The sequence below is a fragment of the Ammospiza caudacuta genome, chromosome 1, assembly GCF_027887145.1.
Source record: "Ammospiza caudacuta isolate bAmmCau1 chromosome 1, bAmmCau1.pri, whole genome shotgun sequence".
In the NCBI taxonomy this organism is placed as follows: domain Eukaryota; kingdom Metazoa; phylum Chordata; class Aves; order Passeriformes; family Passerellidae; genus Ammospiza; species Ammospiza caudacuta.
Genome location: NC_080593.1, coordinates 137,687,080 through 137,710,447, shown reverse-complemented (window position 1 = coordinate 137,710,447; position 23,368 = coordinate 137,687,080). Strand labels below are relative to the sequence as shown.

The window sequence follows — 23,368 nt, the reverse complement described above, 5'->3', positions numbered from 1 at the left end:
TTGGGAATACTGCTCTTATCTTGTATTTACACAACAAGTGCAAAGAAACGAGATTAGGTATTTTTCTGCAATGTTTAAAAAACCTTTTTTTTCCCTCTCTTGAAAAGGGCTGAACTTTAAACATTTCAAGCACATTTCCCTCATTTGGAAGATGTACAGTTAACGTGGTATTAATAATTTACTGGCAGGTCTATCCTGGTCAGACTATACGTATACTTTCATGACTGTACCACGTCTCTTAGGTCAAGTGCAACAGTGGTCTGAGACTGCAGTAAGGGAAATTGAAACAAGTCAAAAACTGACCTCGACTAGGACCACATACAGGATGGACAGACAAGTACTGTGGCATCTCTCTGGGATACAGAAGGACTCTGGTAAGGAACCAGGCCTCCAAAAGCATTTTGATGCATGGGACTGATAGAAAACCAATTCAGCATTATTTATTGCCCTCAAAGAAAGTGAGTTTTGCTTCTCTTGCCCTGTATTCAAATTTTATTTCTGCCACATGATTCTGAAGCTTTTGCTTTACAAAACATACCTGGTACTCTCTTGTCAGTGATAGCACTAGCAAAAATTATTTCAAAATGTCACATACTAAGCCCTGTACAGGAGTGCTGTGACCAGCTTTACTATATGCATGCCCTTAAACAGACTATCCAACCTCTCCATGCCACAGTTTTATCCATGCCTGTGGTAACAGCAGCCTCCCAGATGTTTCCTTTATCTCTCTGTGCCAAACCAGCAGAATAATCCCAGCTGCCCTAAGTGCCAAACTCATTGGAAGAGCACTGTACCGGAGCAGAGAGGAAGAGGCAGCTCTGCAACACCCACACCCTCCCCTGCTCTGGGAAAGCCCAGCTCTACCCCTCTCTCACAAGGCAGAACAAGTGAATTTGCCCCTCTGTTGGTAGGGCCTTGCAGGTTTTCTAAAAAGTAATATATAAAGGGGGAATTTTCTCAATTGCACTGCAAGCACTATCTCCTCTGTCTCCTGCAGAAAGGAGCCAAGATAATCTGCACAGAAGTGTCATACAAATTTAATGGTAGTTAAAGATGTTGGATGTGGATGTGAGACTGAAGGGAATGATTGCTGGAACATCAGTTCCTGCTGCTACAAATTTTTTTCCTTCAGTCAGGTCCTGCATTCTGTCCTCACTGTCTAAGACAGACATTGCCCAAGTTCCTGTTCTCTCCTGCAACTAGCAACACCTTCAGAGGGAACCTCCTTCAGCTTTCCTGAAAAGGTTTTTGGTTCCTGGCTGTGTGCAGGAATTAGAGAGCTATTTCACCTGTTGTACCTGACAGACTGATGGATAGGAGGAAACCAAATGTAAGGGAAACAGGGACTTCATAAAATTCCCATGTGTGTGTATTTTAATTTGTAGTCTCAAAATCTTCACACGTTTAGCTGACCAACTGTTTGCATACAAAGCACTGAGAAGCAAGGGATGATGGCAGGGCTGCTATGGAGCAGCCTCCAGGGACACAGCAAGATTGGCCTAATTACACATGGTTATTACTCACACTAAATCCATGTGAACTCTGGAAAAACCTTCACAAGATGGCACAGACTTGACAATTAAATATTTTCATTTTCTTGCTCATCTAGAGATGAAATTGCTTTACAACACAATGCAAACTGATCTGCTGTTAGCAAACCAGAACCAACATTCAAAAAAAGTGCAGAAACTGTTGAATATTGTACCTAACTCCATAAAAGAGGCTAAAGGCTGGACATGGAGAAGAGGGGAACAGCAAGTAGAAAGTCTCTAATCAAGCTGTTAGCTGACCAGGACAGAACATAATCAGAAGTCATTAAGTACTGTCCTACTGTCAGAACAGGATGGGGACTTTTGCTATAATTTCTGCATCATGACCATTCTGTTGGTCAGGTTACTTGACCTGCTTTCAGTGCTTATCTGTTAAGGATATGTGACTGTGAAAAAGGGGTTTAAAAAAGTAACAGTTTCCTGGGTCATTCTAGTTGCACAACTACATCTGAAGGATTTTTCCCAGAGCAAAAGGACTTTGCCAGGTGTGCAGGACATCACAGCTTTTGTCATTGTGGCAGTTGCTCAACTGAACTACATCTAACCCATTGAACATGCTTCAAATTTACATCACCAAGTGCAAACAGTTATTACCCAAATCCTCAAAAACAGTGTTTGCTCCACAGAAAAATTCAGTGCTTGTTCTCCTCAATGGACCTCTTGCTGAAGCCAGAGAAATATCAAGAAAAGGCAATATGTAACAGAAACAAGAGGTATTTAATCCTTTCAAAATGGTCTGACAGGATTGGAAGGCAGAAGGGCTCCTTCCCTCTGCCCTAAGCTAACATTCACCCTGAGGACTACTGGAAGAAAATTATAAGTTTCCTTTAAAATACCTGTTGTTCCTGCAGAGCTCATGTTGCTCAGAGGGATTTACAAGGCCTTAGCCTAGAGCCTTTGTGTTGATAAGGCATCTTTCAATGGGAAAAGTACTCCATGCCATGTGCAGAAGTCACCACAAATATTTCTCAGCAGAGTTATTTCTGCTATGTTATGCAGTAAAATAAAACAGCAATACCATGCAGGAACGTGGAATCAAAGGCTGAAGAGAAGTAGGTAGGACAGCAGTAAATTACTAGTATTTACTGTCACAGTAAGAAACTTAGTCAAAAAATTGATGTTTCCCTACACACTAATCACCACTGTTTAGTGAAACCAAGAGTTAAATTGTCTCTCCCAACCATTTTCAATCACTAATGACATTACAGAAGCAAACTTCTTTGAACACAATATTATTTTTTCAGAGCTTAAATGTTCCTTTGGTATAAATTTCATGTTATTTTGGGAGAAAATAAAAGAATTACATAATTGGTTCAATTTGATTAAAAACCCAAACAGAGCAACAGATTAATGTCAAAGCAAAACAGCAGTGGTGGTCTTTAGTTTAGTTTATGAACCACCACATTAAATCATCACTAAAGTCCATGTTGAAGGAATTCGGTCTTAAGAGAAAGTTCTTTTAAATCCAAAGGAAATACCCTTTGTAGTACATGTAAGAACATTAAGTTTATCATGGCAAGAAGCCCTGCTGAAAGCTTACAGGAAAATATTTCTGTGCTACCAGACAACCACAAGAGACAATTTTTAAGTTGCAAGAATAGGATGTTTCCCATAGCTTTGTGCAGTTTATTAGAATTTCCATCCTAATATTTTGGAGTTATTATAAAGTATTCAAGCTTTGTGCTTTACTAAATTAAACAGAATTAGGCAGATAGAAAAAGAAATTTTTGTCTGGTCACAAGAGCTTTATTATCTATGTTAACATGATTTAATTCCAGTTTACTACTTTCTCTTAGATGGATGCTACAGGGATGCAAGTTGATGTGCTAGAATAATTTTACTTAGGAGACCCTGGCTACTCATCTGTGTACATGGCTGAGATGCTTTCCAGCCCTTCCCTCTTCCCTTCAGCAGTTCCAATCCTCAAGGAGAAAACAGACACAACTTTCATAGAGAGAGGAAAATGTGTAAGCCCAAACGAAGGCTTTACAATAGTGTAATTAGTGGGTTCAGCCTCAAAGGCATTCAAAACAATAATTCCTCTTTTCCATCATCTAGGTACACTAACACTAATGCTCCATAACATATGTCTTCCTTAAAAAATCCTTTCCACAGTTCTGGAGCAGGGCCAAGTGGCATCAGGCATGGGGTATCCCTGCTAGCTCATGATAGCAAGCATCCTCCCGTCCCAGCTCTCCCCCTAAGGCAAAACCTAACCAGTAATGACTGCTCTGGGTGTCTATTTTTTGGTCTCATTGCTGAGTATGAGGGCAGGGCACCTGGGCCCCTGGCAGTCCTCTTACCAGCAAACCTAAGGGTTTGAGAAGGGCTCTACCCAGTAAGAGATCTGTCAGCTGCCCGCAAGCCCCTCTGAACATCCCTGTGAAAGGAAATCAAAACACATTAAAAAAACTGAATGTGTGGTTTATTATATTTAAGATGCTATTTGTCTATAGTGTTTAAATATCTCTGTCACACAGTTATCAGTAAATGAGTGTAATTTTACATGTTCAGTATTTTGATACACAGTACAGGACTACAAGTGTGGTAAAGGAGCATGAGAAATTAATATTTCCTTGATGCACGCATCAAACCTTGCAGCACCACTTAAAAAGCTCAGAGTAAGGCCTCAAAATGCAGTATTACAAGCACTACTAAATCAACCAAGAGACATACCTATATTAAACATTAGAGAAACAAAACAAATGACACAAAGGTTTAATGTTTAAGATTTGATACAGGATTAAAATACTAATATTTTTAATGTCCTGGCCTCAAATTAATAAATATAAAAACAATATAAAAATATACACCAGTTGATAAAAGGATGCACTGAGTAAGGTTAGAAAGCTAAATTTCACTTTCAAATGTATGCAGGTATGTCTTTAGGGAGAGGATTTCTGTGTAGCTGCGACTGGTCTTTCGGAAGAAGTCCAAGCTAGTGAGCTGCTCGATGTCACGAACACGTGCAGTGTGCATCTTAAGAAGATCTTCAACCCACTTTGACTCATCCTCTGAGCTCTGGGGAAAAAGTAAAAAAAAAAAAATTATCACAAGTCTTGTTAAAAATCATCTCCAAAAGCAAATGCAACTTGTCTACACATTTGTTCCAGATTTGAAGAAGAATCTCTCTGCCTTATTCAAGAATGAATAAGGTAAATGAATTCCAAGAAAATGAATTTGACATTTTAGATGTAAGATGAATCCTGCAATTTTATTTCAGTACCCATTTTATGATGGGGTTGACACAATGACCATAATCATCTAGAAAAAGCTAGCCTCAAGTTGCAGGTGTTTCAGAACAGCTATAGGTTTTTAGAAGATACACTGGTCACTCCATGTTTTTCTATCTCACAGAAAGAACTCCATGGTAAATCAAAAGCGATTAATAAAGGCCAAGCTCTAGGCTGTTTGGCTTTGAATTCTACACCTACACATTATTCTTAATCTAATCTAATACAGTAATATTTTAATATTTCCATTTTACTTTTAGAGGACCTTCACAATTCATTACACAGTTGGACAATGGTTTGTGTAGGTACCTAAAAACTCTTGTGATTGGAACATACATATTATTCACTGATAGAAAAAAGAATTTAACCAAGCATTTCCTGATATAAAGAAAAAAAAAAAAAATTGCAGGAAGGCTATGCTGCCAGAGTGTTTGGGGTCAGGTTGTGTTCTCTTAGGGGACAGCTGCTGCCTCATGCCTTGTGCCAGCACCAGCACATGTTGGAGTCATCCACAAACTAAGGTAACTTGCAAACACATCAGAAAATCAGCCCTGCAAAACACTGCAGTGACTGGCTGTTTGTGTGCCTTAACCAGCCCAGCAACATGTGCCACAAGCACTGCACCCAGGCCTGGGGACAGCACAACGGGGCCCAGACATGGGAAAAGGACAAAGCAAACAAGACTTTTCCCCCTTTGGCACCTCTGGCTGGTCCCTGTACACCACTGCTAGGGAAGTGGGTTATATCTCGGGTATTTAGACTTCATGTGCGTGTCTATTCCTGGAAATTAACCCTTTCCTGACTGCCTCAGAAATGTCCTCCTACCAAATGATCCTCTCATGAATCAAGACTAAGCTCCAGCAATGCCAGGACCTATCCAGTGCAGTAGCTGAGCCACAGACTAGGAAGTGGGTCACCCAACAAGAGGCAGGAGGGAGAGGTGATCATTTGCACAGAGAGGACACGAAGTCCCAGACAGATCACAGCTGGCTGCTCTAAAGCAAACGTCCATGACCCAGTCAGCACCTGTTTGGTTCAAAGCTCTCAGCCCCAAAACAGCTTTCCTGTCCTACCTCTAACAACCTCAGGACCAAAATCAGGTCTGGAACAAGAAAAGAGAGATGCAAATTAAGAAGGAAGAGGAGGGAGTGTGTCCTGCTCACTCCCCTTTGCCTGGAGTGCCGTGCTCCGGGGATGCTCCTGGCAGCACGCGGCCTGCTCAGCCTTCAGCTGCAACAGGGGTCTGCAAACAGGCCTCAGCAGGGCTGCCAGCGCAAAGGCAGCCACTGTGGCATTTTTGCTTTCTTCAAGCCTTTCTTCTGAGCAGGAAATCTGCAGAGCTCAAAAGGAAGTTATGAGCAAGCTACAAAGTTCACTTTTTTTTTTGAATACAAGCAGTTTGCAAAAGATCTGCAACATGAATAAATCACGGGATAGGGAGGCTTGTTTAACCTAGTCCAGCAAGACAGCATTTGCATGACTCCAGAAAAATCAATCAACTGATCTATGTTTTATTTTTTCCAGTCCACAACTGGCCCATGAAGCCTCAGGCCCAGCAGCAAGGATTTTAAATAGTGATCAACCAATTCAGTATTACCACATAACAATGAATGAAGTGTATACATTTAAAAGCCAGTTTTCTCCAGCTTTAGTGCTTAGTCCTACCTCAAAAATAAGGAGACTTTTATAAGGAAAAAGTAACAATTGAAAACATGGAGATAAATAGGAAGAGGTAATCAATGAGGAGGCTAGCACAAAACCCGGTGGAAAAAATTACCAGATATTCTGCACAAGAATCTCTCTGAATATCAGTTGGAAAGCTGAACATGATGCATGTAGACAGGTGGGTGAGGAACTGACTTTAGAAAAGAAATTTAAGTGCTTTGCTGAAAGAGAAAACAGTGGCCTGGAAGACTTTTCTAGTAGTTTCTAGGGTTCCTTCAACTTTGGTCTTAGAAAGGATTTTTTGTAATGTTTTCACACTCACGTCTTGTGCTAAGGTCATTAGATGCCAGCAAAACCCCCAACAGTTGAGAACTCCTGTCAGTGCAGAGGAAGGTGGAATAGCACAGTGGAGGATGCAGATGCAGGAGCTCCCAGGACAGAACGAAATTGGGTTATCCAAATTGACAGGCAGAAGAGAAGGACCTGGGCTGTGCATGAATGTGAACCACCATTATAACACAGCTATGAAAAAAGCAAATTATAGGCAGTATCAGAGGAGTTGTGTCCAGTGGAAAGAAAACCATTTTAATTTTGAGATCTAAGCTGCAGTACTTAATCTCATTCATAATCCAGATGAAAAAAAAGACTGGACTGGATGAGATGCATAGGAAGTCTATTCTACTAACAGTCTTATCCTCTCTTACAAGAGCAAAAAAGATCCTGGGTCTTCCATGAACAGAGAGAAGTTATTTGCCTTGAGAATCATCATAAATCACCTCAAGGGTAAAACCCAGAGAAGGCTATTTAAGACATAGAAAAATGTTGAATAAGAATAAATGGGTAACAAGAATAAATGGGTATAACCTCACCATGAATAAACACACTTTAGAAAAGGAACAAATTCAGATGAGAAGATTGGTGGTGTTCTTCAACAGCTGTGTGAAGAGAATGTGTGTACAGCTAGAGCAGAGGGAAAGCTGATATTTCTTCAGATCTTAAAAGAAAACGGTGGAGAGGTTAAGGCAAAATTCCTATATTATCCCATGCATTTCATCCATGAAGTATGGTGAGGTTTTATGCAATCACTTCTTTGAATAAATAAGTGCAAAAGTAAGGCTGAATGCAATCAATGATGGATTTCAGTGGCAAAAATTTGCCTAACTGTATTTTCATTCAAGAGCAACATTTAAATATTTTGGAGTGGTTCTTTGCTATATAAAAGGCATGGATCAGTATCTGCTAATGACCTTGCAGAAGCACTGAAGATTCTTTCAAACTGTAAATACATATACCATATGCATTTACAAGTAGCATGATCTACAGAGAAAAGAAGCCTGGTTTGAAATGTAAGAAATCAAGGCCTAAAAGAGACCATTATTGTAAAGAGCTCATTAAAAATATTTCAGCAGTTTAAGAGAGTGATGACACACAATATAAGGAGGAAAAAATAAGTTACTTTGGCATAAAATTACATATTGGCAGAGTTACAGGGCAGAGACACTGATAACTACCAAAATAGTAATTTCCAGATCACTAACTGGATCTTGATTCAGAGAAAAGCAGTCCAGGGAAAAGCCACGATGCAGTATATGTAGGACTTCCAGAGACTTCTGGTGAAAGATGTCTCTGCCCAAAACAGTTGAGATCCAAACAGGGCCAGACCTGCTCAAGAGAGAGGGATACTGCTCCAAAAGCATGGGCCCTGAAAGCAAGCAATACTTGATGAATGAAAAAGAAACAGTGTTCAAGGTCAGTTGTGCTCAGAGTTGGAATGACTATTTCTGCTTGTAGCTGGAATAGGAGTCTTAGCTTTTTTTGCCAATACAAAATTTATAACATTAATGCATTCATTCAGGAAACGGTTGTTAGATGAGTGAGAAAGAAACAGTGTTCCAGGTGAATTGTGTACAGAGTTGAAATGACTATTTCTGCCTGTAGCTGGAATAGGAGTCTTAACTTTTTTGCCAATACAAAATTCATAACATTAATGAGTTCATTCAGGAAACAGTCTCCTGGCAGCCCATAGTGAAGTGTCTGTGTGCAGGAATCCACCCAGCTGTGTAATGGGAGAGCAAGTTCAGGCGGAAGGACAAGGCTAAATACAGCTGCCTGGGAGCTCTGCTGTCCTCACGGAGTGCCAGAGCCACGGGGGACCCAACACCCTCCTGCCACACAATCAGCTGCCAAGTGTGCACTTTCTGCAGGGCTGGCCAGACCAAAGCCTTCATCAAGATCCTTACAGTAAAGGATCTTGCATCCTAATGGAAGATAGAAAAGAAACCAGGAGGGTATTTGACCATCTCTGTAATAAGAAGCCAAACCTTTCCCTTGAATCAAGGTGTTCTGGAAGCAGCAAGAATTGGCACTCTACTCTTGGCAGGTTACAGCAAATACTTTTAATACTGTATGGGTTGGATGTAATCATGCTGACTGATGCAATCAGACTGCTATAGCAGACAGATTGCATTGTATCTGCAAATGGAAACTGACCTCCATAAACACATCAGGCTGGGTGCCAGCACAGTATGTTTATGCATACAGCCTCCTCCGAGTCTGCTCTGAAGTTACACTGACAAAATATAGAATCCTACAGGCAAAAAACAATACTGCCAACCTTCTGTATGTCACTTCTTCCACACAATTTTAGGTGCAGTAATAGTTCCTTACTTTTGCTGCTGTCATGGAGGAGTGCTTTTATCTCATGAGCTAATGACACTTCAACAGAGGCACAACTGTGCTCTCATCCAAGACATTAGTGAACACTTGCTTCTAGTAGTAATGGGCTTTCAGATGTCTCAGGGACACATTTACCACAGGGCTGCAGCAGTGCAGCTGAACTCACATTGCAGCTCTCATCGTTGTCAGGCCGGTGGGGAAGGATGTATGAGAGAACAGAGAGTGGTCCATCACACTTGTCAGCTGGCTGAGTGAAATCTAAGCAGCTGGTTATGATGGCATAGTAATGTGTTGGAACAGGGATTGCACTGCCTTCCACAAACCTGGGGGAATAAAGCAAATATTTATCCACAAAGGATGAACTTGTTTGGGAGAAGGTTACACAAACAACATGGTCTTTCCTCTCCTACGTGTGAGGACACTCATACATTGTTGAAATGTGTTTGATTCCCGAACACTATTGAAAGGGAGCATCCAATTAGCTCACACTATGCTACAGAAATACCTCATGCAGTGCTGAAAGGCTTCTTCAGTTCAGAGACATAGAGAGAATGCATTGCTGAATTAACAAACACTTGAGCATGTAACTCAATAGCACAGCTCTTAAGTGCTTCTTAAGTAAGGAGAATTTTAGAGACAATAGACTATGTGGAACCAAATTGAACGTCGTCTGGAGGATGAAAACAATTTCAAAGTCAAGGTGAATAGTTAAGTGCTGAATTGTCATTTCCTTATTTTAACCACTGTCCTACCTACATAGGCATTCAGTCCCAATAACTTTAGAAAGAGCTAGAAAATTATGTCTCCTTACAAAAAATTAAATAATGTGCAGTTAATTAATTGTTTAATATAAAGCCATCATGAAGAGAAGCAACAGCAAAGCAATTTAAAGACAAGCACTTACTGTTTTATTTTGTCAGGTGTGTCATGTAAACCATCATAGTCATAGTCAAAGATTGGTCCACTTATAACATTGACTCCATTTCGTTCAGTGGCATATCTCTTCACCAAAACCCTTTGGAAATAGTTCCATACCTCTGTGGGGAAAAAAAAACCCAACCCAAACCAATCAAGCAACTAAAATTAATTAAAAAACCCCAAAACTCAAAACAAACAGAAAAAACCCAACCAAACAAAAACACCACAACACACCAACATTTGGATAAGTCAAAACATGTCAAGATTACAAAGTTTTTCTTCCTCAAGATAAAAATGTAGAGGATATTATTCAAATGACAGTAGGGGAAATGAAAGACTAAGCATTACAGAGTTACTGCAGCTTCATTCAGTTTTGTCAATGAAGTCTATTCAGATTTTGTTCTCTGTTATTTTTTCCCCCCAACCAGTGATAAAGGAAATACATGCTACCACTCCCAGGACAGCATTGCCATAGGCCTTGCACAGAGATTCTGCTGCTCTTCACCAAGCTGTAGAAACAGCTATTCACAGGTTTTTGATATCTCTTTAAACACTGCCTTTGTCTTTGTTATCTGCTTACAGGGAACTGTGCTGGGGTGGTGTGTTTAGGGTGTTTTTATTAATCTTAAAAAGGATACAGTACCATAATTAAAAGCTTAAACCAAACATTTTAAAAGAAGGAGAAATACAAATTCATTCAGTTAAATACTCCTTTGATACAAAATGTTTAACTTTTAAACTAGGTGCCATCAAGGGTGACCAAAGTCATGTCATTGCAGTAACCTTTGGGAAGAGCATGATACACTCTCTCCCACCATGTCCTCCTTAAAAAGTTAAGATTCTTGCAGAGATGGGAAACACACTGGAACCTCCAGTGATATCACTCTTTTCCTCTTTTCCTTTTTATTTTAACTAACAGAAGTGTGGGTAAACAAAACTTCTCAGACTTGTAAGAGTTTAACTCTTGTCTTGCCAGCTCAGACCATTAAGTCCATGGTTCCCTGGAGCTGGTGGCAACGACAGCCTTAGGAAGCCCCCTTGAACACCTTGTTCTAACCTGCTCAGTGCCACACACAGTCCCAGCTGGGGCTGATGCCCAGGGCCCCACCTGCAGTGGTCTAACAAGAACCTCAGCCTAATCACTTGGCAATATCACTCCTGCAGCTGCTCACTCCTCCTTTGCATGTGCTTTATCAATAAAAACAGTCCAAAACCAAAAGACTCTCCCTTGCCCCACTGCTTCGAGTTTTGTATCTAAATAAGATTGCAGCTCCACTTCCCACTGCAATCACATATAGAGCAATGCCGGGGGAATGAGGGGCCAGCTCAGGGGTATCATTTTTGGAGCTCCAGCAAAGCAGGAACTGCTTAAGCCAGTCTCATTATGGAAAAAGTGGACACAGAATTATTGCCAGTGGGGATGGGATGGGACAGTGAATTATAAACACAAAGCAGAGGAGGGGGCCTCTGCAGCCAGCACTACCACCATAGCCAGCACAGCACAGCACAGCACTGCCACCTCCTATTTAACCTGTCATGGAAAAAGATCCATATAATGAACTTATACTTGGCTCTCAGCACTGCAACCTGTACACATGGAGCAGTATGTAATTTCCCAGCAATGACATTAGTACCAGAATTTTTTGTAAGGAATCTGTGACCCACATGTGAGGAAGAAGGCCACTATATAAAATGAGCTGCTAGAGGTGGGGTGTTCTCCTGTGATTAGCATTTCAGCCAAATACTTAGATTAACATTAACATTAAGAGCATTTTTATGAAGTGATTCTGGAGTGGGAAATCCCCAATAATTTTTCACTCTTTAATCAGTCAAGTGCTTTTGCTTAGATTTCCAGCAAACATCACCACTGGGTCCTACACAGAGGTTTTTCAGTTAAAAACACTCTTTTCTGGTTAAAGAGGACAAGTTTCCATAGGCTTTGATGCTTATCCAAACCTCTCTGGCCTAAAATCTGAATTGGAAATCTCACAACAGGCTTTTGAGATTCTTCCAGGGCTCGTCAATCCCTGCCAAGCCAAAAATGCCACCAGAATAGCCTGATGGTTTTCCTACCTCTTGGCAAGACTAGAGAGAAAAGGGATGTGCAGACAAAAGAAATGTTAGTAATATAACCTTGCAGCACTGAAAGTCTCAGACAGGTTTAAATCATCCCTCATTTTCCATAAATTGGTTTTCTCTTCTCTTTTTTTTTTTTTTTAAATAGGTAATAAAAATGTTCAGTCTCCCTCCAAGGGCGTGGATAGAAAAATGAAATGTAGTCACTTGTCCCTGAAGTACAAAATACCAAGGGGACACTCCCAGGCTTGTGCACACTCTCAGGCTCCAGTTGCCTAAGTATGCTCTGCACTAGCTTGAGCTGCAGACAAGAAAATCTGAATGGTCTTACAGGAAGTGAATTACTGTGGCACAAAGCACAGCTGCAGACCTCCAGCATGACTGTGCCATTACTTTAACCCAGCACCAAGGAAAATAAACCTTTCTTAAAACTTAAGCCTTTCTTGTGGTATTTTGCCTGCCCATATCAAGCACTATACAGGTGTCCACAGGTACTATCTGCTGGCTACAGGTAACTGAATTTAATGTTCTGAACCTGTCCTAGCAATTCATTCCATAATCCAACACAAAGTTAGAAAAAAAACCATGCTGGTAAAGAGAAGTATAGTCATGGAAAGAGCACTTACTTTTGAAGGCAGGATACATTGGAATGATATTTGTTATTAGAAAAGCATCATATTTTGCTTCTGCAGAGGAACTTAATTCTGAAAACAAGGAAACAGAAAAATATTAGTAAGATGAAAGATAAGAATTTCAGAGAATATAGAAATGTTTTGAAAATGGCTTCAGACATTAACCAAAGGGAATACCATAATCTAAACAGCAATCTGATTGTTATATTCAGAAGTGCACACTACATACACAAAATTTGTCTTTAATGTGACAGCTGAACATGGAAAGGAAGAATTTTATCTGTACTTCAACTGTCAATCAGTTCAAAATATTTTCATATAGCTTATCTATTTTTGCTATCTTAAAATGCAGAGAGCTCTGCAGGCTTTTATAAAAGATGCCAAGGATTTCTTGGGAGAGGAGTGTGGGATTATGTTCTAGTTCTGAGCAAGCCTCTGCAACTGTAATTCCATTTCAGAAATCCACCATAAAATATTTCAGCCACTGAGTGAGGAAGACGGAGCAATGAAGTTCAAAACTGTGACAGTTGTGCCCTTCAACATTTACTAATCCCAGAAGATCATGGATCCAATACTGAAGCAAAGCAAGCACATCAGGAGAACTGAGGATGCTTGTTTTACACAGGTTTTCTACTATCACTGTTTCTATAGGATAGTAGAAACTTTTACAGTATGCAAGAGACTAATTCGGATTTATACATTAAATATGTTTATCTTACTGGTGTTTGAAATCAAAATTAATCTGTTTATATCTGGTGGGGTTTGCCTGAAGTTATGTTCACACCAAAAGTTTTCCCTACAAAACAAGAAAACTACAAAATCCCTAGGTAATAAAAGCTATGTAAACTTACGAGGAGGAAAAAGGAATGCATAGGAGAGCTGTTTGTCGCCTCTGTAGGCAGCACAGCTCTGGCTGTTTCCTGGAGAAATGCGGAGGTCAGGCCTCACACAGCTGGCCAGGTGCTCTGGGACACCTGACACCTCTGCCTGCATTCAGGAACATGGAGACAACAAAAAATGTACTTTCAGCTTTTACAGATAAAAGGAAACTAGGTCATACTGTTGACAGACTACACAGAAGGCCTTGCGTGCAGTAAAATAAACCACTTGGCTGTACCACCAAATCCTGCTCCTGCATTGCTGCACAGCCTCTTCTTCAGGGAGCAGAAATCCCCACGGGAGAAAATTCAAATGAAGTCGCTCATAAATAAACAAAGCCCCTTGAACAAAACTTAGAAATAAAACAGGAAAAGAAATACACAACCCTTCCCCTTAAAACTGTTCTCTCATTAAGGAAATAAAAGAATATGGGCATGGTTTACAACGGTACTTTGATGTAATTTCTGGTAGGAAGATTTCCCACCAAAAAAATTTCCTGGGGAAGGGAAATTTTAGGACTTCAAAAACAAAGATACCACAGAAATTTTACCAAGATTTTTAAAGCACATTTCAAGAGTAGAGAGAACACTAACCTGTTTGGAAATAGTGTAAGATGTCCACAGAGGCATCAGGAATGTTTCACTGTAGCCACTTTCAAAGTCGTGGTGATGCAAGATATTGTATTTTGTGCGGTACAGTACAGCAGGGCGTCCATATAAAAGATGCTTCTCTAAAAATCAAAAGAAATTACATTTATGTTTATTACTGAAAATCTTAAGGATGAAAACAAAAAGGGGGGTTGGCTTTCCAACAGATGTTGAATTTTTCAGTGATCGTTAATGGGATACTGACCGCACATAACTACTAAGGAAATCTTTTGACAGAGAGAGAACAAAAAGTCTTAAGCTGTTCTGGCTGAACCCCACTCCAGGTTCACAAACACCCTTAGGGATTAAAAGTCCCTTCTACAATTCAAAGCTTGTTTGTGTCACAGGGTGGAGAGAGGATTTTCTTCCCAAAAACTGGAGACTCTTGAACAATCTTTGTGCCTGTCAGTCATACATGAGGCGATAAGGACTTTCTTTTCATCACTTTAAATCAGTTCCAGCCTATCAGTCCTGCCACTCTTCAGTGGACTTTCTCTCCTTCCTATGTTTGGTTTTTTGGTTTTTTTTTTGGTCTCAAAAGTGGGGCAAAAGCAGTCACACACTGAAAGAGTACTTTTTTCCCACTTGGCTGATACAGATTTGTTCTGAAGACTGATGTGCTATTTTTTGTCCATAATATCAAAGAAACAAACTAAAAAAATCCTTTTCCTAACTTTGGCTACAAAAAGACACCTCTAGCTCTGTAAAAACAGCCCTTCTTTCTTGGTAATATGTTATGGTTAAATGTCCTTAGATAACTCTGACAAGCTTGCTTACAAAAAGAAAAAAAATTTGAAAGGAGCAGAAGAAAAATAAATTTCCTGGATAATCTTGCATTGCCCTGTACAGTCCATTGAATTTGATAACCTTTTGGCAAACACACTTGGCTTGCTTTTGGAAATTAAAACATAGAAACAAGGAAAGTGGCCTAACACAGTTCCCAGACAGGCATTTAACCTGAAAGAAAAGGGCATGTTTTATTAGTGCTTGAGTACAAACAGAGGATGTTTTTATAGGGCACAAGGAAAAAAGTAGGAAATGCCTAGTCCAAGGACAAAGATGATAAACTTGCTTTATTCAAGAGAAGCTGAAGTCATCTTTTTCTTCTGCCTGGGAATATCAACATGGTGCACCACGATGTAAAGTGCACCATGAAGGAAAATAAAACTTGCATGAAGCAGAAGTGCTTCTTTAAATAAGGACACATCATGCCATTTAACACAGAATTGACAAATGAGCAAATGCCACTGGTTTAAATGCTTACATCTTAAAACAGACCAAAAATACTATTTTTATATTGCTGCAGTGAAGAAGGATGAAAACCAGCAACCAAAATAAAGATGTTGAAATTCGAATTACAACAGTGAGGGTGTTTTTTTCCTGATGCTATAAATTGTCACAGTGAGGAGTAGCTCTTCATTAATTGGGAAAATCAGTATAACAAGATGAAAGCTGCAGAAAGGCAATTTAACTCACAAATAAAAAGACTACAGTCACCTTTTGAAACTAAAGGATAGGCTGCATTGCCCTTTTACAACAGAGAAATAGAAAATACCTTCATAAGGGAATTAAAACAAGTCTCCTTAATCATCTTAACAATGCAATTTGAGGGACCTAAAAAAAATCTATGCCTAAACTGAATGCTTCAGAATTTGCTAATTTGGACAATTGTTATGGTAAGGGAAATGATGTGAATTGTTATGCTGAACTCGATCACCATTGTGAGAAGGAAAACTCTGCTTTGGTGAGCCTTTCAGTCAGTAGAGTTGCTCAGAAAAGCAGCTCCCATTCCCTTTCCTCTGCTCCTCTTGCCCCACTTAAACCTGGACCACTGCCCTGATGCAGCTGAGAGTGCAGCCACACAGAAGTCAGTGTTGGCACACAGCAGGAACTAGTGGCCAGGAAAGCTGGGAATGCTTTCTCCTGGGAGCAACATTGACTTGAGCACTGAAGAGGAACAGAATTGCACTGAGCAGCCTGAACTAGCAGAGCACTTCCTTCACTGTGTAACCTGCACCCTAAGAGCCAAGCATTAAGACTCACTCAGATTGTCAAAGCAGCTGTAGCATCCTTTCTAGGTGAAACCTAAGCCTGGATAACTATGGTAAAACCCAGCCCACAAATACAGTCTGGTTTCTTCCCCATTTACAGCCTGTAGTTGAACAGAGTACTGCCTCATGCACCCTCTCCTTTCCTCTTGTCTCTGCCTTCACATATGGGCTTAAAACATCTCGAGGTGATGGAATGGAAACTCGCATTGCTTTGAACAATACTTTAGTCCTGGTTCAGCAAAAGGTACTGTGTACCTTCTCAAGTGAGCAGCACTTCATCTTGCCCACAAATCTCACGTGTGTCCATGGGCTACCTTAGCAAGTACTTGAAAAGACAGTTTACTACACATTACCTAAACCACATCAGGAGTTGCTCTGGTATTAATGATGCAAAGTAGTTTACAAAAGAAAATTAAATCAGCTTTCATTAACTGAGGCACCAGGCTCTTACCTTCTGTTCCCTTGATATGAAAGCGCTTGTTGAGTTCATCCAGCTTGTTCTTCTCAAGAACAGAAAAAAAAGAATGAGATTAGGACCACTGGAGCACTCCAACATCTTGTTTTACTAGCATCTAACAAAACAAAACTAGTGCTATAAGACAGTGAGGATTTTCCTGTCTCCACTTTTACAAAAAACAGTAATTTTTCCAAGGGGGCATAATGACTTCACAGGGGGACCTGGGAAATTCTTACAGATCAAACCCTCTCAAAATAAATAAAATGACTACAACTTTACCAAAACTACCACTAATAGTGGAGGCTTCCACAGATCCTACACACCTACCTTATCATCACATGTACACCCTATATCGAAATCTGATGCGGAAGGTAGAGCCACAGGATACAGTGGTTTAGCAACTTCATCTGGCACAGTTGGTTTATAAACACTGGCTCTCAGCAGGTGATTTAAACTTCCGTGGGTGCCATTATTGGGAGCAGGCTTTAATCCAAGCAGATCTATGAAAATACCAAGGAAAAATGAATGGGGGTTACACTACAAACATATATTCAAGCAGCAACTCTATTGAGCCAACACGTTTCTTAGTAATACTGTTTACACCCCACAGCATGTTAGTGAAAGCTTTAAATGTAATAAAAACACTGATTTTTTTTTTTGTCCAAATCATAAAATTGTAAATGTCGCACTAATAGTATCTTTGGCTTTATGACAAAATGTTAATTTGCACCAAGACACTGGAAAAGTTTAAAACTGTAAAAGTTATTATATACTATTTTATTATAACTACTCCTTCAGCTTCCAGTGCAAACCTACGTACGGTCCATGTGCTGACCTCAATCCAAACATCTGCAACACAGTGATTTCTAAATAAGGGCTAACTACCCCTTAGGCAGTTAAACATTGCATGTTTGGGGGAAAAAGGTGAATTACATCTTTGAAACACCTTAAAGTTTCATTGTGAATTACACCTTGAAAGTTTCATTGTTCTAAAAAATCAATACTAAAGAAAAGACCCTAATGAACACCTGTATACATCATCAGATTCTTCTTCACAGCTTCAGTACAAATTCAGGAAACATAATCATACAAGGAAATGCCATAGAAAACTAAGTAATCAACCTGAACTGCTGCATGAGACCTGCAGATGCAGAAGCAGTCTCTGAACAGAAATCTCTTTCCTAGACAGCTGAGATGTGGACACCACACATTGCAGAGGTGTCCATTTGATCTCTGTCAAGCTGCAAACATCAAAACTACAGTAACCCCCTTTACTGACCAGCCAGCTCCAGAGCAAACTGAGACCCCTGAGAAGGGCCTTCATCCCTCCTGGCAAGTGCTTAGGAAAAGGGGACTAGGAAAAAAAAGGGCATAAGCTCATGGGTGCCTACATGATGGCCTATTAATATAAGTTGCTGCTTTTGCAATTTCTCAAGCAGGCAGCTTACCACACATAACGTTGTAAAGTTCAATGTTTTCAAAAGGAGGCACTTTGGTCTTGTACTTGAAGGTAGGGCCATAACCTATAAAGACAGTCTTAAAAAAAGAAAAAAAAAAGAATATGAGAGAAGAGCATAAAATTTATGGGGTTTTCACTAAATATTTACATTTCAGAGACCTTCAATGACTCTCCCAGACATTGCTCTTACCTGCATGCTGTTTATCTTGTTGTCATAGCCATGGTCTCCATGAAAGAAACATTTTCCTGTTGGTTTCTTGTAAACATCCATGGCTTTCCTAAATTGAAAAAGTATTAGAAATTTTCATCAAAGGTGGCTGACCTGACAATATTCTTCTGGGCAGGAAGGCTAAGGTTACAGGCAATGCATTGTAATAATTTATCTTTCATGAGCAGCAGTAGTAGGGACTTGTAGACTTATAAAGCATCCCCAGGGTTTCTCCCTCTACTCCAAGAAACAACTCTTATTATTGATAAAACGTCAGTATCTATTATTTTCTCAGATTTTCTTATATCACATAATCTCCTGCAGACTGGAGGTGCTGGACCTCCAGTCCAACAGAGACTGCTCAGAAAGCACTTCTGTGATGTTACAATGCTGCAAATGTCATACAATGATATAAATTGCTTTCACCTGTTTGCCTTCAGTCCAATAAACAAAAATGGGTAGCAGAAAAAAGAAAGATCTTCATGAAGACAAATAGCTGGGATAATAAGTCCTACACCACAGGAATGCTAATTATCAGCTTGTTATTGAGATGGGGTTTTTTACAAAATATGTGGGAAAATAAGTATTGTGTCACAGGAATTATAATCACCAGCTTATTGCAGAGTATTTCTATACAGTTTTATAGGACCACGTGCAGACAATATATGAAGAGGACCACATTATCCTACAAATTAATTTCTTCATCTGCAATAAAATAACGCTCGAAGTTTGATTTTGGCCTTATAAATTACTAGAGTTGCAGCAATTAGGGCTGTAACTACCACTTTCCTGTAACTACCAATTACAGTTGCACTAATAAATGAATTACTGGTGAATGAGATCTCTGCAAATTAATAAATAAGCCAAAGAAAGACTGATGTAATTAATAAGAAATTACTAAATATAAATCAACCTGGGCAGTCTCATCCATTCCAATACAATTCTTAACGCTTAAGCTTTTATAGACCTAAAATTCAGAGTGTGACTCTTTGAAATATACACAACCCCAACCACGGGGCAGCCTGCCAGCAGCCAGCGGAGTTATGCAAGAAAGCAAATGAGGTTTCTCATTCACTGCTTCGGCAGAGCGATCCTTGCATAATTCACGGAAAGATAAGCACAGATGTCAAAAGGCACTTACAACACACCGTGTGTTTGCCTGGCAGCTATATGGGCAAAAAATCCTACCATAATTTAAAGCTCATAACAGTCTACCACGAGCCAAAAGTTGTGTCATCTTCCAAGAAGCACTGAGTCAGATTCATGCAAAAAGAGCCCACCATTCTCATACTGTGACACGCAACACGTGGCAAAGCATATTCAAATAGAAAGCTGTGCACCACCCATAAACAAAGGCTATTCCTCTCCTGTTCTCTCTATATGTGTATGTGCCAACTGGTTTTTCCTCATTCAATTTTTAGGTAACTAATAAACACCGCCCGTATTCTATAACCAAAAATTCAGAGTCATGAGGCTAAGAGCAACCCAAACCAGAGTTTGTGCCAGAGCTAAACCATCCTGGCTTTCTGTGGATTTGTTTTTATATGCAATACACTGCAAGCACAGCACTTTGATGGCCAATCTGTGACATCCTTACACATGTTCTCAGACATTCACCTACTCCGCCATTATCTCCATTTTCTTTCCATTCACCTACTGCATCCACTCAAACTCTTGTTCCCTAACATTCCTTCACCACATAAGCCTACCCCTTCCTCCCATATTCCCTGCTTCCCTGTTGGACAAAGCTTGCACCTCATTAGAAAAATTTATCAGCTTCCACATTTGAGCTAATCAGTCAAAGCCACCAAGCTGCTTGAACAAATCAGTCTGGGTTTCTACTTTTTATGCATCAACTGCTTTTCCCACACTTAAAAATATTTTGTGCTCTCAAAACTCCTCCTTCTCACAGGGCAGGGGAGCAGGATGCTGTCAAGACAGAGCAATCCTAAGTGTCCCATTTCCTCAGGAGAAAAGACAGGAGCTCAGGATGGCAGCAAACGCACGGATTTACCTTGCCACATGCCATTTGCGATCCACCAGTAAATGGACATCCTCAATTCTTCGGTTGTTAGCATAGTGCAAGCGTTTAGGCAGGTGCTGTTTCAGGTAAGGCTTGAAGTGCTGGTCAGGCTTTCTACACTGAAAAATAAATGGTTACAAATAGCACGCTGTCAGCTAGTTGAAGATGCACACAAAAGCTTTGACTACAGAAATCAAGCTGTTAAGGTCATCACTGATGGTATCTGGAAAACAAAGTGTACACCGAGAGTATTTAGTCCAGTCATTTCTGCGCAGTATTTACATGCAGCCAAGGCCCAGGGAGCCATTCAAATATATGTTTGGAAAGTTTGATTCTCGTGACAGTCTTTATAAAACTATCAAACAAAATATTACATATACTTAATTCACAGATGACTAATTTTATCAGAACTGGACCAAAGTTTAAGTTACAGCGGGAACTTGAATGCTCAAAAATACACCTCATCTGCAGATATATTCAAAGCCATCTGGTTACAAAACTCGGGGGATTTTGTTTTGTTTTTTTAATTTTAATTTTAAACATTTTTCTTCCATTAATGGCAAGGTTAGAGTTGAAGGCTATCAAAAGCACTTTTTCAGCATCTTCAAAGTGCTAGTAAAATGCTTACCCTAAAAGATTACTTTCCAATTCTGAAGCAATGAATAAATAGACTCAATTCAGGCAGTAAAGACAGTCCAGGATATTCTGTCTCTGTACTGCCCAAAAAGGTTATAAAAGCTACTAGAGCAGCAAACAGTGGAAAACATGACTAACATTAACCTGTGCTCATGAAGAGCAGCATTTAACATTCTTTATTTTTAATGATAGTTGGTTGATTTTTCTGTCAAAGAGTGAGAAAAGAAAACTGAATAATACCACAAATCAAGAAGTGAACAGTGAAGTACAGATAGATACCTCCCTGTCCTAAATACTTACTGTAAGGTTGGCAACAATCATTTTAGGATCATCTGTAAACAAAGGTAAAAAAAAATAGACAAGATTAAAAATTTCCAAAAGAAAACACAAGGTTTACATAAGCATACTTCCTAATACTTCCATGACCTTTACTAAAAGTGCTTTCTACTTATCATAGAATCACAGAACTATTTGGGTTGGAAAAGACCTTAAAGATCAAGTCCAACCTTTAATCCATCACTGTCAAGTCTATCACTAAACCACATTCACAAGTGCTCTATCTTTCAAACACCTCCAGGGATTGTGACTCCACCACTTCCCTGGGTGGCCTATTCCAGAGCTTGACCATCTTTTTCATAAAGAAATTTTTCCTAATATTCAATCTGAACCTCCCCTGGTGCAGCTTGAGGATTTTCCTCTTGTCCTGTCTTTTGTTACCTGGGGGAAGACACTGACCCCTACCTGGCTACAGCCTCCTTTCAGGGAGCTGTAGAGAGTGACAAGGTCTCTCCTGAGCCTCCTTTTCTTGAGGAGACAAACACTCCCAGCTCGCTCACCTGTTCCTCTCAGACTTGTGCTCCAGACCCTTCCCCAGCTCCGTTGCCCTTCTCTGGACAAACTCCATCCCCTCAGTGTCCTTTTTTGAGTGAGGGGCCCAAACATGAACCCAAGATTTGAGGTGTGGCCTTACCAGAGAAAAATACAATTACAGGACCAGTACAGTCACTGGCCACACTGTTTCTGATCCAGGCCAGGATGCCATTGGCCTTCTTGGCCATCTGGGCTCACCCTGGCTCATGTTCAGTCACTGCTGACCAGCACCCCCAGGTCCTTTCCCAAGGGCAGCTTTCCAGCCACTCTTCCCAGCCTGTAGGACTGCATGGGACCCAGCACTTATTGTGACCCAAGTGCAGGACCCAGCACTTGGCCTTGTTGGATCTCACACCACTGGCCTTGGGCCACTGATCCAGCCTGTCCAGATCCCTCTGCAGAGCTCTCCTACCCTCCAGCAGATGAGCACTCATGCCCAGCTTGGTGTTGTCTGCAAACTGATTCAGGGTGTCCTTAAATCCTCTCATTCAGATCATCAATAAAGATATTAAACACAACTGGCTCTGATACTGAGCCCTGGGGAACACTGGGCCCAGCCATCTAGAGAGGTTTTTACCCACTGAAGGGTGCACCTGTCCAAGTCACAGTTTCTCCAAGAGAATGATGTAGGAGACAATATCAAAGACTCTACAAAACTCCAGGTAAACATTATCCACAGAAGCAGGTCACCTTGCCATAGTAGACCATGTTGGTCAAGCAGGACCTGACTTTCCTAAACCCATGCTGGATGGGCTTGATCCCCTGGCTGTCCTGTATGTGATGTGTGAGGGCTTGCTGGCATGGACTTGCTTAGGTAGTGCTCTCACTGTTTTATAATCTGGGCCTTAGATAATACTCATTTTGTTTTCTGCAAACACATACTTTCAAAACTTTTGTCTGTTTTAATTTACTTTAAAATAAAAAATTATCCCCAAACACAATGACTTTCCTTCAAAAAATTTTGAAAGCATACCTGAATGCAACAATGCACTCTGTTAGAAGGAGTAAGACAAATATGCAGCATTTTTTGGTCACTTTTAACATTTGACCAGTTTCACAGGCTACTGCTGAGAAAGTGAAAAGCAACAGTAAAATATTCTGGATTTGGTTTTGAGCTATTAAAGGGACATGCAAGAGGTAGAAAGCCCAAAACCCAGTAACAGTCCATACTAACTGTGCTCTTCTGGGAGGTGGGGGAAACATTTTTCAGTTATGAGGGGGAAAATAGGCTAAAACAACATTTTGGGAAGTGAAAATCTCTTGTTCAAATACTATTGTTTTGGTTGCTTAAGGCATGATCTTGGTAAGCTTGAAATGGGCTCTATTGCATCTCAAAATACAAGCTGCAGGCTTTTGCATTGCAAAGGTGTGTTTGCAGTACTGAGACA

At 40.2% G+C, this 23,368-nt stretch overlaps 1 protein-coding gene across 5 annotated transcripts in view; it reads right to left on the bottom strand.

Annotated features, from left to right (window-relative positions):
* Positions 1-3,953: 3,953 nt before the first annotated feature.
* The window catches only part of ENPP2 (ectonucleotide pyrophosphatase/phosphodiesterase 2), a 71,646-nt gene continuing 52,231 nt past the window's right edge, over positions 3,954-23,368 (bottom strand). For all 5 annotated transcript variants that reach the window (XM_058821245.1, XM_058821508.1, XM_058821325.1 and 2 more), the window contains exons 14-25: positions 21,411-21,442; positions 20,466-20,593; positions 18,434-18,521; positions 18,233-18,320; positions 17,112-17,284; positions 16,779-16,827; positions 14,223-14,359; positions 13,602-13,737; positions 12,745-12,822; positions 10,029-10,161; positions 9,291-9,447; positions 3,954-4,571 (exon numbers count right to left, since the gene is read on the bottom strand). In XM_058821245.1, the coding sequence (XP_058677228.1) occupies positions 4,401-4,571; positions 9,291-9,447; positions 10,029-10,161; positions 12,745-12,822; positions 13,602-13,737; positions 14,223-14,359; positions 16,779-16,827; positions 17,112-17,284; positions 18,233-18,320; positions 18,434-18,521; positions 20,466-20,593; positions 21,411-21,442 (1,370 nt within the window). In that variant the 3' untranslated portion in view covers positions 3,954-4,400. The remainder of the gene's footprint in view (positions 4,572-9,290; positions 9,448-10,028; positions 10,162-12,744; positions 12,823-13,601; positions 13,738-14,222; positions 14,360-16,778; positions 16,828-17,111; positions 17,285-18,232; positions 18,321-18,433; positions 18,522-20,465; positions 20,594-21,410; positions 21,443-23,368) is intronic.